We start from the raw sequence: 14,835 nt of genomic DNA, 5'->3' as shown, positions 1-14,835 counted from the left end.
TACCACACAGCCACTCGCCCCTCTCCCACACCTCCGGTGGGATGGGGGAGAGAATCGGGGGGAAAAAAAAAGTAAACCCCATGGGTTGAGATAAAGACTGTTTAATAGGGCAGCAAAGGAAGAGAAAATAATAGTAATAATGATAAAGGAATATATAAAACAAGTGATGCACAATGCAATCGCTCACCAACCTCCGACCAATGCCCAGCCCGTCCCCGAGCAGTGGTCACTGCCCCCCCAGCCAACTCCCCCCCAGTTTCTATACTGAGCATGACGCCATACGGTATGGAATAGCCCTTTGGCCAGTTGGGGTCAGCTGTCCTGGCTGTGTCCCCTCCCAGCTTCTTGTGCGCCTGGCATAACAGGGGAAGCTGAAAAGTCCTTAACTTAGTGTAAGCACTATTTAGCAACAACTAAAACATCCGTGTGCTACCAACATTATTCTCATACTAAATCCAAAACACAGCACTATACCAGCTACTGGGAAGAAAATTAACTCTATCCCAGCTGAAACCAGGACACCTTTTTAACAGTTTTATATCATAAAAGATAAAGCAGCTGAAGCTGAAATCCAAAGAGACGCAGTAAGTTTTCTGTACCTTGCTATCCAATTGTTTATATTCAGTTACAGACTTCAAACTTATCCCTGTCCAAACCCTCAAAAGCAGGCTTTTTAAATCAAGAAAAAGGAAAGGCAGGGTGGTGGTGGTGGGAACCTCTACCCTATCAGAACTGCTACAGATTTATTATTAGTATAAACTAAACCAACATTCAGAATGCCTTTGGAAATTTAGGATGGTCTTCTCCCAAGTCACATACAACATACTCAAATTCTGTCAAAGGACAGTTCCCTGTTCCTCCCTCAGAAGTTGAATTATGATAATTCTTCTATAAACTGCAGCATAGGGAATGTGGAAGGAGTAATGTTATGACAAGACCCTGGGCACTTTAAACTAACAAAGCCCTGTATTGTCAAAAAACCGTCAGGAATAATTTGTCACAAAGAAATCCACCCAAGGGAGGCAATTTTATGCTTACATATATATAAAACTTATTTCCTTCTGCTTTCAAGATACAAGTCCCAAGTGCCTTTTTTAAAAGTGACAGTACAGTTTCTCCACGCCCAAAATGTCTAAACACAAAATTTGCCTCGCTGCTTGAAGTCATAAAGATTTGTTTCCCCTGCAAAAGCCATCAAAACTCAGAATAAAGAGAAAAGATGACATTCTTCTATATATGGAAGCAAACTCCAAATTGAGAAAAAATTCTGTCACAATTTAAGAGAGTGAAGTTAGAAATATTGCCTATTATTTTTTCTGTACACAAAATGAAAGTTGGGGTATTTTGTATCAACAGAATAAAGAAAACATTAATACAGTGAATGTAAATAACTAAGCAAGTATTTTAAGATAATTAAGACTATACCTGGATAATCTATGCACGTCTGCAGAGTATATAAACACTCGTGACATAACGCCCAGAGTTCATAGTCTTTCAGAGGTTTACCATACCAGGACAACAGGAATTTTAGAGAGATCCACTGAAAAAAAGAGTGAGGGTGCCGAAAGTTATTAAAAATTTGCCGAAAGTTATTAAAAATTATCACAAACCAAAAATGTTTACTGATGCAATGAAAAAGTAAATCCTAATACACAACACACTCACCTAAAAAGTATTAAGAAAAGGTATTTATGGCACTTGCCAGTAATGAACTAATAATACTTCTTATTGAAAAAGCATTGCACAGTTAGCTGTATAGATGAACCAGTAGTTTCTTCATTGCGTGACAAAAGCATAATTCAAGTGAGATTTCTGCAAGAATAGAAGTGTTTCAGGAAGAGTGAGCTGTTTGGAAGCTCTTTCTTATCATACTAAGGAAAGAATCTTTTAGAATGTCAGAGATGACACGTAATTACAGGGACACCACCTAGACTTAAAAACATAAAAATCCAAATGATCACCACCAACAAAAAAAAAAAAATCCCACATTCAAATCCTGATTTACCCTGACAGTTGCTTTACAAGTCTTACCTTAAAGATTTCATCAACATTTCTTGTTCTTCTGTGAAAGATGTTAATTGATTAATTGGATTAATGACAGGTTTATTTGAAGTCCAAGCACGTTGTTCTGTTTTTAATCACTGGCTGCTCAATTTGTAGTAACAGCATTTGTTTTTCTGGCTATCAATTTAGCTTTTGATACCTGGCATAATACCTTAATGTGACAAAGATACTGCTCCATGGAAACTTACTGTTCTTCAGAGGATCCATGTTTACATTTTGTGATTTTGGGGGGGGGTGGGGGAATATAAGAACTTGACATTGATAGTACCGCACACTTTCCTATCAAGCTGTGCTAATAGAAGAGCTTATCACTACTAGTAGCTCTTGGCATCAGCTGGACTTTACGATCTCCATTCATCTACCAAAGGAACAGTAAAAAATTCACCATAGGCAGAAACCTCTGGGTTAGAGCAGACCCATCTAACTATTTTAAAAAACAGCACAGCACATTTTCTGTTGCACCTGCAGCCCTAAGATAGTAAACTATCTTTAAGTGTCAACTTTAGGCCATGTTGGGGAAAAGAACTACCAAAAGCAATTCAGGATTAACTCAAACAAAACTGGAGCACAGGAGACAGAAACAAAAATTAAAACCTCTGAACTGTTCCGTTGTTTTTACGGACACCTTTATATCCCAACCAATGTTTGTAAAATCTAAATAGACTAAGGGTCTCTCTCACACACAACGGTAGTACATCATTACATTTGACAAATCAGTCTCTGCACTGTCATTTACTGCAGTCAATTTTTCATGATCCTGGCTATGAAACACCCTTCAGTGAGGCACTATTTGGATTTGATCATAAAATATGTAATGAACAGACTACTGCATTAACTTTCATCAAGATCAACAAACAGAAATACCTTCTCTGCAATCTATGGGGAGGAGAAAAAGAACCACATTAATTTCTGTAGCTGAAACTTTGTTGATAATTTTTACCAGATGACCTTCTCAAGGAATGTAATACTTCAGGCTTGTACTGTTTAAATATTTCTTGAAGTTGAATCAGATAAACTATAAATTTTTAACAAGATGTGCCAGCAAACACACCTTTTGATTTACCTAAAATGTTTTATATTCTGCCTACCTCCAACACACAGAAAAATGAATTTGGTGCTTTTATTCTCCTATCCTCCATTGTGGCACATCACAAAAATTAGTAACTTCAGCATAGACAGATTTGAAGCCAGGTAATAACGTTAAGCTTCATTTTCAAATTTTGCTATCACCAGCATCCTGGAGTGCAAAATTCTTAAATCAATGTGTTCCTTCATTATAGCTAGAAAAGTAAGTTCTTGAACTGCCTGATAAAAACCCCATCAATTACACAGCAGGAAGGAAGGGGTCAGATAGTCAAAAGAATGAATTAGTGTAGAGAACATTCAAAATAGAGCTTCATACTGTTGATTGATTACAATCCCTGATCAGTGCTGCGTTCCCCCCTCCATAGCATCCTGGTTCTCACATGCCTCAGATGTCTTTGCTCACAGACACTTTACAATGAAAGAAGCAGCCAAATCTTCAAATTCACCCTGCACAGCTGACATGAATGGAGAGAAATCAAAACAGAAATTCCACAGACTGACTAGAACATTAAGAAGGTTTTGGGATTTGGGAATATTTTTGTAATAAGTACACACCACTGCCACATGTTTCTCTGTAAGAGAATCCCTCCTCTTGAAGTTTATGTCCCTAGGGGCTCTAAAAGCTGCAGTGGAGAAAGATGGACTTCCTCTGTTGCATATACAAATCACCTCTCACTTCAGGAGAAGGTGATGAATAGCTAGCAAGGGGAAGAAGAATCTCTCACTAAACTGGAGACTGAAGTTAGTTGCACAGCAGAAAGCTGAAAGGTATTTCTCATCACTTCTGGGGTATCCAAGCTCTCTAGAGGAAGAAAGAAATGACAGAAAGATTTAAGCACAGCAGGAAAATAGGAATAAACCCTTTTGCAGCAGCAAAAGTTTATGATAAGAAAGAAGAAAGTGTCAATGATAGATAATAAAATAGAGGATGAAAAGGCACCAGAAACTCAAATTCTGTTTCAGAAGAAAAAGGATGTAGGAAAAGCAAATCTTAGCAGAAGTGAGAATCACTGCCATCCACAGGATGGCCAAATTAACCCGTCAGGAAAAAAAAAGATGCAGTCTGGTTACAGATTGGTGAACTTCATTTAAATGTATACCCTTGTTGTTTCTCTCTGGCATGCATCCTAAATAAAAATTAAACTTCAAATATTAATAGTGCTAGCTAGTATTCATACACTAGTTGTTCTCCTGTGATACTAAAAACTGACTGCATTGCTATTGTCTCTCACTATAATTCAAGTCTCTCCCCACCTTGACCATATCAAAATATTATTTTTATTCCTGAAAAGAAATACCTGAGCAGGTCATTCTTCTAGTGTCCTAATTATTCCAAACGCTCACCTTCCTATACCAGAAAGACAGAATTCTGGAAGACTTCATCTGAAGACTGAGGGTTCAGACCTGCTGGGGACTTGTCCTTCTAACGTCTTGTAAAAGTTATCTGATATAGTCAAGGTACATGATAAGACATATTTCATCACACATTTACATCTGTGATGAAAAACGCATGCAGTATGGTTAAAATAGTTTCCAAATGAAAAACAATACACTTCTCAACCTAATGTTATAAGGCAATTTTTATTTAAGCCTCAAAGCAGGTATTTAACACAATGCATATTCAAATTCCTCTGAACCTGTTTATGTTTTCGTAAACATTTAAGTGTAAAAGTCCCTTATTTAGGCATCTGTCTCCGGTTTGGTTGTTTTGGTTTTTAACATGCAAGTCTCTGATTCATGGCTATTACTATTTCCTACAGCTTCAAAAAACCCCACTCAACCACCAAGAAAAAAAAAAAAATCTGAAGTGCTGCAAAACATGATTAAAATTTTTAGTCAAACTGCCTGTAGTGTGCCTTGTTTCTTAGCTATCTATTCAGACATTTTAGCAAAGCAAGCTCAGGACAACTGTTCAGCATCCATAAGGCCTCAAGTCCACTCCATTTAAAGCATTAACATTATTTTAATATTGCTATAAATAATTTATTAATACTTTATCACCAGTGAAATTGCACCAAAGAGCAAACAAAATTATAATCCAGTGCCTCTTTCTGAAATTTTTTCTTCATATTCTAAAACAGGCCTTTTCATAACAGAAATTATATAACCCGATTTTTAAAATAAGAAAGTGTTTTTCACAGCACAGAAATTTTGACAGGAAATATGAAAAAGCCACATGACTGATTATTGCCTATAGCTACACACTGGTGACATTTTGGTTTATGCCAAAAAGATTACATTTTAAACCTCACTTGTTGAAAAAGTGATGTTTTTTCTTCAGTGCTGCAAAGATCATTTAACAGATCTTTTGCTTCATTGTTGGTACCAGAATTGTAAAACCAAACTTTTCAAAGCATTCAGACTATGCCAATGTACTATATTTTATGAACATAATGCTGGCATATTTTAAACAGCCAAAGCAAAATTTTCATTATTCTTTTCCTAATAAGTACTATTTGGGGAATAGACAACTTTTCTTTCCTTCAACTGTTATTTCCCCAGTGTTCAAGTGTCATTCTCTAGCTACATGGCTTTTCACTTCTCTCATGCTTGACCGGGCATGAATGACCAACAGAAAACAAATGTGTATATGCCAGGTTCCCGTTAACCCTTCCCATGTAAAGGCCATAGCATTTGAATCACAGAGAAACATTTAAAAGCATTAGAGATGAGACACACCTGATTGGAATGAAATTGGTTAGAGAAATAAAAGATCCCCACTCAAACTTGAAGTGAAAAATATTTATTTATGGCATGCAAAACTATCAAAATTACTAGGAAAACCCTCACAAGATACATTGCAGTAGCCAGACAAAAGCAAGCAAGTATTTTTAGTAATGCTTACTAGCAGTAAAGCACACAACATCAAGAAGCAGTGTTGGGGTATTAGAAAAGTATTGTCCACTGGAGAAGTATTACTGACAGGTAAGAAAAACTGTCTGTTCTCCAGAGTAGACAAGGTTGATCTTCAACCGGATGGGACTGGTGTTGCACTTTCTCTAAAGAACAAGAAATGTTTAAAGAGATGCTAGAGATACTATTCTAAAAGCTCTATTTGCTGCAATCATGCTTATCTGTTATAGAACTAGTGAAAGAGCAGCGCTGTAAATCTTGAGGTGTTTTCCATTTAGTCCAGAAGATAGAAGTCACATTAGTTGGGGCGTCACACTTTTTGTGCCTTTGCAGTAAATGCACAAACTCTCAGACTCAAGTTTTAGCTTCTTAAAAAAAAAAAAAGAATCAAACATTTTTAGGTATTTGGTAAAATTCTGGCACAGAGAAATGAAAGGGAACTTGAAAGTGTACAGAGACATCAGTTGTAACTTTTTCACATAAGGGATAGCACAGTATGGCTTTACTTTTGCAAGTGTCAGGAGGTAAGACAGAGGCAGAAACTGCTATGTTTCAGAAGCCTGAGGAATAAAATCCGTTTTCCAGAAGTCGAAAAAGAAGCTGAAAAAGTTAAAAAAAAGAGACCCTTCTCTAAGAAGACTTATAATAGAGTCTGCCATACAGTTCAATGACTACTGAAAATGAATGACCCCCCTTCTGAAAACAAAGATTACCAGGCTAGAAGCTCAGCATTTCAGGGAGCAAACAGCCATTTCAGAAACTGAGGTGTTGCTCCTCACAGATGTTGATGTATTTAAATGCTTTTTTCTCCCTACAGCAGTTAAATAATCAAAGAGGGGTTTTTTGTTGGTGGTTTTTTTTTTTTTTTTTTTTTTTTTTTAAGATCAACTTAGGATTTTAACAAGCTCCAAAGAGCATAATATTTTTATGTGGCAGAACCTGAACACATGCCGGAATTGGTTATTAAAAAAAGAATATAAGGCATGAGTCTATCAAACCTTTCTTCTACTGAAAACACAGCTATAAAACTCTGGTTTCATAGAAAACAACCACCCTGCTGTCTTTGTTTCAGATCATATGTATTGACACTGTTTATTAGTGTAACTGGAATGATAGTTACCTTTTCAAATTCCTGCGAATTCAGTGGGAGCAGGATAACCTCACTTCTACTAAGAGCCTACTTATTTGGAAGAATTAAATTCTGTTCAGGCTGAAAGAACACTTTATTTAAATTGATGATGAAATATTTGAAGAAAAAGACAATTTCAGAAGAATGGGAGAATAACCTGAAAACATATTTTGGTTTACTATTCTGTGTGCCAATCTCAAGTGCTGTTGCAGGAAAAGCAAACAGGACTTCTGTTACAGCTTTTAAATCATACAAGAATTTTGGGAAAACTATAATTCTGAGGAAGATTATTTTCTTGAAAGTATCTTCATGTACCCAGACTTAAACTGCTGTCCTGATAATCCAGTAAGGACAGAATACAGGTCGTATTTCAACAGATTTTTTCCTCCTTAAAGAACCACCCCTATCAATACACTCAATTTATGTTCTTAAGTGATGGCAGCTTATTCACCACACCTCTCCAGTTAACACAGAGGCTTAAGTAAACCCACCTCCACCTCAAGGCAAGTGACTTAAGTGTGGTACCTTTATTTCTTGGATTGAAAAAAACCCAAACAAACAAACCACCACCCCACCCCCCAAAAAAAACCAAACCCAAACAACAAACCAAAAAAACCCAACAAACCAGCTGCAGTGGTTTTATAGTGGCCTGGTGGCCTTATCTTAGCCATCCTCTCCATGACAAATAACATGCAAATTAATTCCTAGGTTTATACAGTTTAGCATAAAAAACATAAAACCTCCACTCAGAAAAAAGAGATTTGCACATAAGATGAAAGACAGTTGTTTCTGTTGCTTGAATACTAAGACATATCTAGATTTCTGTCTACTAACAAGCTTTCTCACAAGAAGTCAGTGACTGAAATTGCTATGATCCTTGTTAGAAATACAAGTACATCTACCAAATGAAGCAGGTTCATGTAAATCCAGAGTAACAAACGACATAGCAAAAAGCAGACGATTTTGGAATGATTATAAATCTGATTATTACTTTGCATTCTCTTCTGAATATGTAAGGTTGCATAGTCCAGAGCAGAAAGAAAACGAAAAAGAGGAAAAAAAAAAAAAAGGATGCATCTACAATAAATGGATCTTTTCCCAGAGTCTAAAGAATGAACCTGCAGGATTTAAAAACTAAATAAAGGACTCAATATGCATACAATGAGTAACTCCCTCAGAGAGCAAAACCATGTCATGTGGTACTTATCCATATTTACTATCCTCCCGCACTATGAATTTAGTAAGTGCACACTGAAGGGAGAAGAGACAGGAAAGGGAAAAAAGCAGTTAGAACAGAATCTTCAACGTTGCATTAATTTTTTAGCTATGATGAACCAAAGGATCTTTATACACTTGACAGTCCTAGGTTACTACTCCAGTGGAGGTGTTTGGGCAAGGTGAAAAAAGGGATGGATGCAGACTGAAAATAACCCTAGATGCCACTCCATGGGATGGCTGGAAGACTGGCTATTAGGCAAGGAGAACAAGGCTGAATTGTCAGTAGACAAGTAAGGAAAAAACCTAACATCTTCACCTAAGCATAATTCCTGGAAATGAAATGTGTGAAGTTTGTGCTGCTCATTATCAAGTCATAGCAAGGCTGGAGAAGCATCAGCCATCCTGCATCAGCTCTCCGATCATATGGATTGTTTATATCTCTTTGAGTGTGGCACAAGAGAAACCATCTAGTCAGAGACCAAACTTGTCCACCCTGAAAATATGCAATTTGAGCAGAGAAGAGACCATACTACACTATCTATCAACAAATTCTAGTAGACTAGTATCAGCTCTCCCTCTTCTTATTTGGCTATTTATAAAGATGAAATGCTTGAGACAACATATCCATTATATTGTGCACATATTTGAATTCTATCATGAAATATACATAACAAACACAGAGGCGGTAATTTAAGAACACAGAACAGATACAGCATATGTACAATTTTCAAAAACTCAAATGCACATGTAGATTTAAAAAAAAAAAAAGCGGAGTCTTTTCACCTCCTGAAGCAGACGGGATATTGCCATTGATTTCAATGAGGTCAGGTTTACAGTCAGGAACTCTGCAATTTTCATAAGCACCTGGGAGGCCCACTGCAAGGTAGTGAACTTTATGCATTGACAGTAATGTAAAGAGTTAAAAGACTACATATGCTTTGGTAATGTTCTCTTACAAATGTAATCAACTATTAAGTATGCTGCTCTAACACACTAGCGAGAATACTCCATTTATAAAAAAAATTAAATGAAAGTTGATTTTGCAATAGCATAAACTTCACTGTAGCACTTTACTCTTAAAGAGGAAAAAAGGATCACCATGTTTCCAATATTAACTCTTAAAGTGTGCAGACTAGCAATCCAGGATGCTAAAGGGGGCAAGGGGGAAGCAATCACACAGTATTTAAGTCATTTCATCTCCACATAAGTGACTACAGCAACTATATAATGAAGACTTTATTTTTACTACCTGCTCATTACTTTTGATTTCTGACCCTCTGCCTCCACAAAGATTATCTTCATTATTGTTTGCACTCATCGCACCGTTGCTTAATTCTGGAGACCTAATTAGGTTTGATCCATATCTGTTTCCACTGGGTTTTGTCGTTAACACTGAAGCCATCTTGTTAAAATGTGGTAAAGAATTTTCATTTGACCCATGAAAAGTTTCAGAAGAGTCTTCCAACGCTGTGTAATTGTCTAGCATTCTTGCTCCAGCAATTGATCGATTTTGGCCTTTTAGCATACCAGCCGTATTTGGCATTTCAGAGGTAGCATCAGAGCAGTCTTCTTTGTGATCAGATGACGCAAAACCTATCTTTTTACCATTAATAAGTGACATATGTTCTTCTAGATTCATGCCAGACACCTGTGTGCATACACATGGAGCTTCTAAATGAAGATCATTAACCTGGTGATTCTTTGGTTCTATTTTTGGTGGACTACTAATAGCAAATGAATTAAGATTTCCCTTTGAAAAAGCAACCTCATTATTATTGTCTAGAGGTGGTGACTCTTGTGTTAGCATGTGATTTTTCCTAGCTAGTGGTCCACTGTTGGTTACAGAAGTAAAAAAGTTATTTGTATCTGCAGGTTCAAGTGGTAGCTTTGAAAAGGTTTTAATTTTTCTCAAAGAACCTTTCTTAAAAATGGCATCTCTCTCCAGGTCAATAACACATGATTTTATATCCAAAGCAACACTAGCAAAACTGTCAGTATACACTGCATGTTTGTCCTCTTCTTTGCTCTTTGTAGCTTGAGTTGCAAGTTGAGAATGTTGAGTTTTCTCATTATTCAGATCAATTTGCATTTCCTTTAAACCACTTTCTCTGCCAGTCACCATAGTAACTACAGAAGAGTCCTTATGACAGGTAGCTGTCACATCTTCCACTGCAGACGAATCACCTATGTTGTTTTTCTCATTTAAATATAATTTAGATCCCAAACTTCTCTGACACATTCTTCCCTTCCACATGTTATCACAGACATCTAGATGCAAAAGACAGATGCTTATATTAAATGTGTATTTAAATCTTCTAATATTTCCTAATAAATCTTTATATTGCTTTTTCTGCCACTGCTATTACGCATCTTCAATAAGTTACACAATTATTTCTGGACAAGTCATTTTTAATCATAAAGGACACTGTAAATATAATAATGTTCATTAAAAGTTATATGTTCCCTGCTCCCCACCCCCAATCCACAAATATTTAATAATGACTTTTTAATATCTAGAAAGGAATCTATAACAGGAAAGTACACAAACATAGTATTTTAAAAATCATTAGATATGTCAGGCAATCTAAAATTCTAGACTAAATACATTTTAAGGTTACCTTGAGAAGCACCAAATGATTCAATTGAAAGAACCCTTCTTCCAACAGCAGACAGGCTTCGACAAATATTACTTGATGAAGCAATCTTCAATTTTTCTTCACATAATGACAAAATGCTCTAGAGAAAATTAGTGTTAAATACTTACTTAATAATGAATAGATTTGTGAATTTTGACTAAAGTGAATCATGTTAACTCACACAGTACATCTGAATTTATATGATGCTACACTGGATGTCTTTGTTGCACTGTTCATTATTTCTATTGAAATAATGTATGTGTATTTCTATTACTTGGATGAATTAATTTCTTATTTTTACCATGGGCTATCATGAAATTATTTCATACGGTTCAAATTCTAGCCTAGAGTTAGAACACTACGAACAACTGATAAAAATTAATAATCTTAAGTGTTATCCTTTATGAATAACATACTGAAAACATAAAAAGCTAGAGCATGGATTATTTTTTAAACAGCCAGTGATTCCCTTGAATTGAGCGACATAGGCAGGATGATGAATGTTTTTATTATCGAAATTACATTAAAAGTAAATCTTGAATCTTTTAAAAACTGCAAAATACGAATATCTAGAAAGCCCTATTCCCGATTAGAGAAAGCAATCATTATCAGATCACAAGAAGAAATAGTATTATACATCTCTAATCTATAGCCTGACCATCATTTGATGGCATTAGCACTGCTCTCACACACAATTAACTGCAGACATTCACACATTTAAAAACCTGTCACCATGGGCAGGAAGTAGAAGAGAGCTGCCTCTCCAAATCCATCCCACTGTTTCCTCAATAACTGTTCCTAGATAAACACTCATGAGACCTCATACAGCTCTGAGGAGCTGCTCTTACTTCCCCCGTTAACCTGCTCAACTGCTCTTCTGCTGTTGCGAGTGGAAGGAAGAAAATGGCTTTGTTGGTTCACATATCAGATTGAGGAAGGACAGGAAAGAGTGAGACAGGTATCCAGCTGTGCTGGAGTCTAGTGAAAAGCCTAGAAAAGTGTATGGGTTTTCCCTCCATAAAGCTCCCCCCGACTCCTTTCCACCCAAGAAAGGGCCTGGTAGAAAAGGAATGGAAAAGAGAACAGATAGTCACAAAGCGACCTTCATATATTACCCTAGACCAGCCTTGACCCACTCTATTTTCGGGCTGATGTAAGTAGTCAGCAATAGCTTTCAGGGACTATAGACCAATTGGAGATGATAGGGAGTGCTATACAATCCCTTTCCTGACTATGCTTGAACGTAAATGAATAGAAATACAGGAGCTGATCAAGTAGGCTCTATGTCAGGAATGGTCTCCTGCCTGGGCAGTCCTCAACCAGGGAGACAGTATTATTTGCTTTATAAAAATGAATCTATGCATTCTTCTGTTGCAATACTCTTTCTGCAAGGTATTGATTATAGGTGCTATACCATTTAGAATATACCCTATCAGCTCAGGGAAAAAAAAAAAAAAAAAAAAAACAACAAAAAAACCCCAAAACAAACACTCCCCCCCCCAAAAAAAAACCCCACCAAAACCCCAGAAAAGTAGGTTGCACTATGATGAAGCAGAAGAGCTAAATCCAAGAAAAGTTACACTTGGACAACTGTTGTTCTCTGGCTACAGTCCAAAAGTCTGCAAAACCAATGCATTAAAGCTAAACTTTCACACATCAATGCCAAATAACACTGTATTTGGTAACCAGCATTTAGAATGTAAATTCTTTGAAAACTTAATATTGAAAAATCCTATATCTTTTCAAATTCTTTCTAAAAATTAAAGGTAAAATAAGAGGCTAAATGGAATAAAATACAAAAACAATTAAGATATCTAATCAAATACTACTAAACATTTATATATTTACAGAAAAACTAGCTAGTAGTAATGCTTTGAACAACACTGCTTCGAACATGCCAAGGAACAGATGTTTCCAGGGCCATGGCTCCCTCCATTCCCTTCTTAAATGGAATCCAAACATCATTTGAGGCACCACACAAATTTCACAGCATAATGCCTGTGCTCTTACTTCTAACGACTCTCTCTCTTGCTCTGTAAACTAAATATTAAATAGGAAGAAACAGTTAATGAGAAAATTTAGATCCACAAGTGTATTCACCCAACCTTCTTAAAAATTGAATCACTGTAAAACATTTACATCTACTTTTCAGGTTGTATCTCCATTACAGCAGGAAGAAAGAAGAATTTCTGCTGAGTCTGGGAAAACCTCAGCTTTCTTGCAAAATCTGAGCATATTACATATAAAGACCATCTCTCTATTAATGAGCACACATACAGAAATATTTTTGTCACTTTTTTCAAGCAGAAAATTATGTAGGACTGTTTTACCTCAATATCTGGCCTATTTTCAGGATTCTCTTCTTGCATTTGTTCCAGTAGAGTATGCAGATCTTGCCCAAATTCCGATTCTGTCTCAGGTTCTACTATATATTCTATTGCTGCTTTCAACGTTGCACCCAAAGAATAGATGTGTGCCTGCATGAAGTTTAAAAAAAGGCATTAAACATGCTACCAATTCTCTCTCTCCTGCCAAAAAAGCTCTGAGATCACAAGGGATACAGCTTACATTATTTTGATTTTTTAACTTACAAGGTAACAGTTTACTGGAAAGGTGGTTTAATTTAAACAGGAGGAATAAAATGGGCTTCAGTCCTGCTTTGGGGGATATGCTTGTTGCAAACAAAAAGAAATAACCCTGTGGGGTCCAGCTAGAACCTTTTTTCTTCCTCACTAGTAATCAGTATTGCAATTGTTCATTGGCTACAGTTAAATATAAAACTCAGCCCCCTGTGTGTGTGTGCAAGTAATATTTAAGTTGGAAGCATGCTGGGAGACTGAAGTAGCATTCCTTTTAGCAGGGGAAAAAAAAAAGTTTGACAAAAAACTTTATATATAGCAGTAGTTTATAAGTGCTATCAAACATAAAGAAAGCAAGCAGAAACAATACAGCATAGTATCACTTGTCTCTGAAGACACTTATGAAAGAATTTTAAGAAATACTCCACGTTTGCCACCTCTGCTTCTCTGAAAGCCCACAACCTCGTGACAAGCTCCAATAAAAATGGAGGTGAGCCAACAACTTTCTTAAATCTAGTGCTAATGCATTAGATTTGCCACACAACACAGCTATGTCTTAATTTTAGAAGTTTTCTGCTTCTTTAAAAAAGAAAAAACACCTTTTGAGATCTGCTTTAGTAGTAATGGTAATTTATCCATGATGGCTTGTATTTTATTTTTACGTTCCATTTAGAGAACACAATTCAGTAAAATTTATAAGCAAGATTATAAGTACAAGTTTGTGTAAACATTTCAATGGCAATACAATACAGCCAGGAATTCAAGTGTACTGAACACTGTCCTCTCAGGTTTACAAATACATACATAAATAAAAGAATGACCAGATTTGTACATTAAATCTGGCTGTACTAATGCATTTGCTGTATGCTTTACTATTTTTCACCCTAGAAAGAAGACTGACTCTAAGGTCAAAAGTAATTTCCTCCCTCCGCGCCCCCCATTTTCTCATTAAGGTGTATTATTGTCTCTAAATTGTATGAAGAGGAGGTGACTTGTTCTGCAGGTATGCATATATATTTACCCTCTAGTGAGGCAGGGCACCTCCATGAAGTGGAGTACAACACTACTTCGTCACGAAGCTCTGTGTGTGTGCGAGTGTGTAGCTTGGACAGTTCCACTTCTCCCTCCTCCTCCATGCCCCAACCCCCCAAACAAAGCAAGCATAAACTAGTGCTGACTGCTGGATCCAAAGTCTTAGCTTACCCTTGGGACACATCAAGATTAGGACAAAGGTCAGAAAAACAAACCATATGTCATCCGATCCAAAAAA

At 36.5% G+C, this 14,835-nt stretch overlaps 1 protein-coding gene across 1 annotated transcript in view; it reads right to left on the bottom strand.

Annotated features, from left to right (window-relative positions):
- Positions 1-14,835, bottom strand: part of KNDC1 (kinase non-catalytic C-lobe domain containing 1) — a 65,218-nt gene that overhangs the window by 26,968 nt on the left and 23,415 nt on the right. The window contains exons 4-7 of the mRNA XM_075504089.1: positions 13,317-13,463; positions 10,969-11,086; positions 9,600-10,618; positions 1,426-1,540 (exon numbers count right to left, since the gene is read on the bottom strand). Coding sequence (XP_075360204.1) covers positions 1,426-1,540; positions 9,600-10,618; positions 10,969-11,086; positions 13,317-13,463 — 1,399 coding nt within the window. The remainder of the gene's footprint in view (positions 1-1,425; positions 1,541-9,599; positions 10,619-10,968; positions 11,087-13,316; positions 13,464-14,835) is intronic.

This window comes from Mycteria americana, chromosome 6, assembly GCF_035582795.1.
Source record: "Mycteria americana isolate JAX WOST 10 ecotype Jacksonville Zoo and Gardens chromosome 6, USCA_MyAme_1.0, whole genome shotgun sequence".
Taxonomy (NCBI): Eukaryota; Metazoa; Chordata; class Aves; order Ciconiiformes; family Ciconiidae; genus Mycteria; species Mycteria americana.
This window is presented reverse-complemented; position numbering and strand designations above follow the sequence as displayed.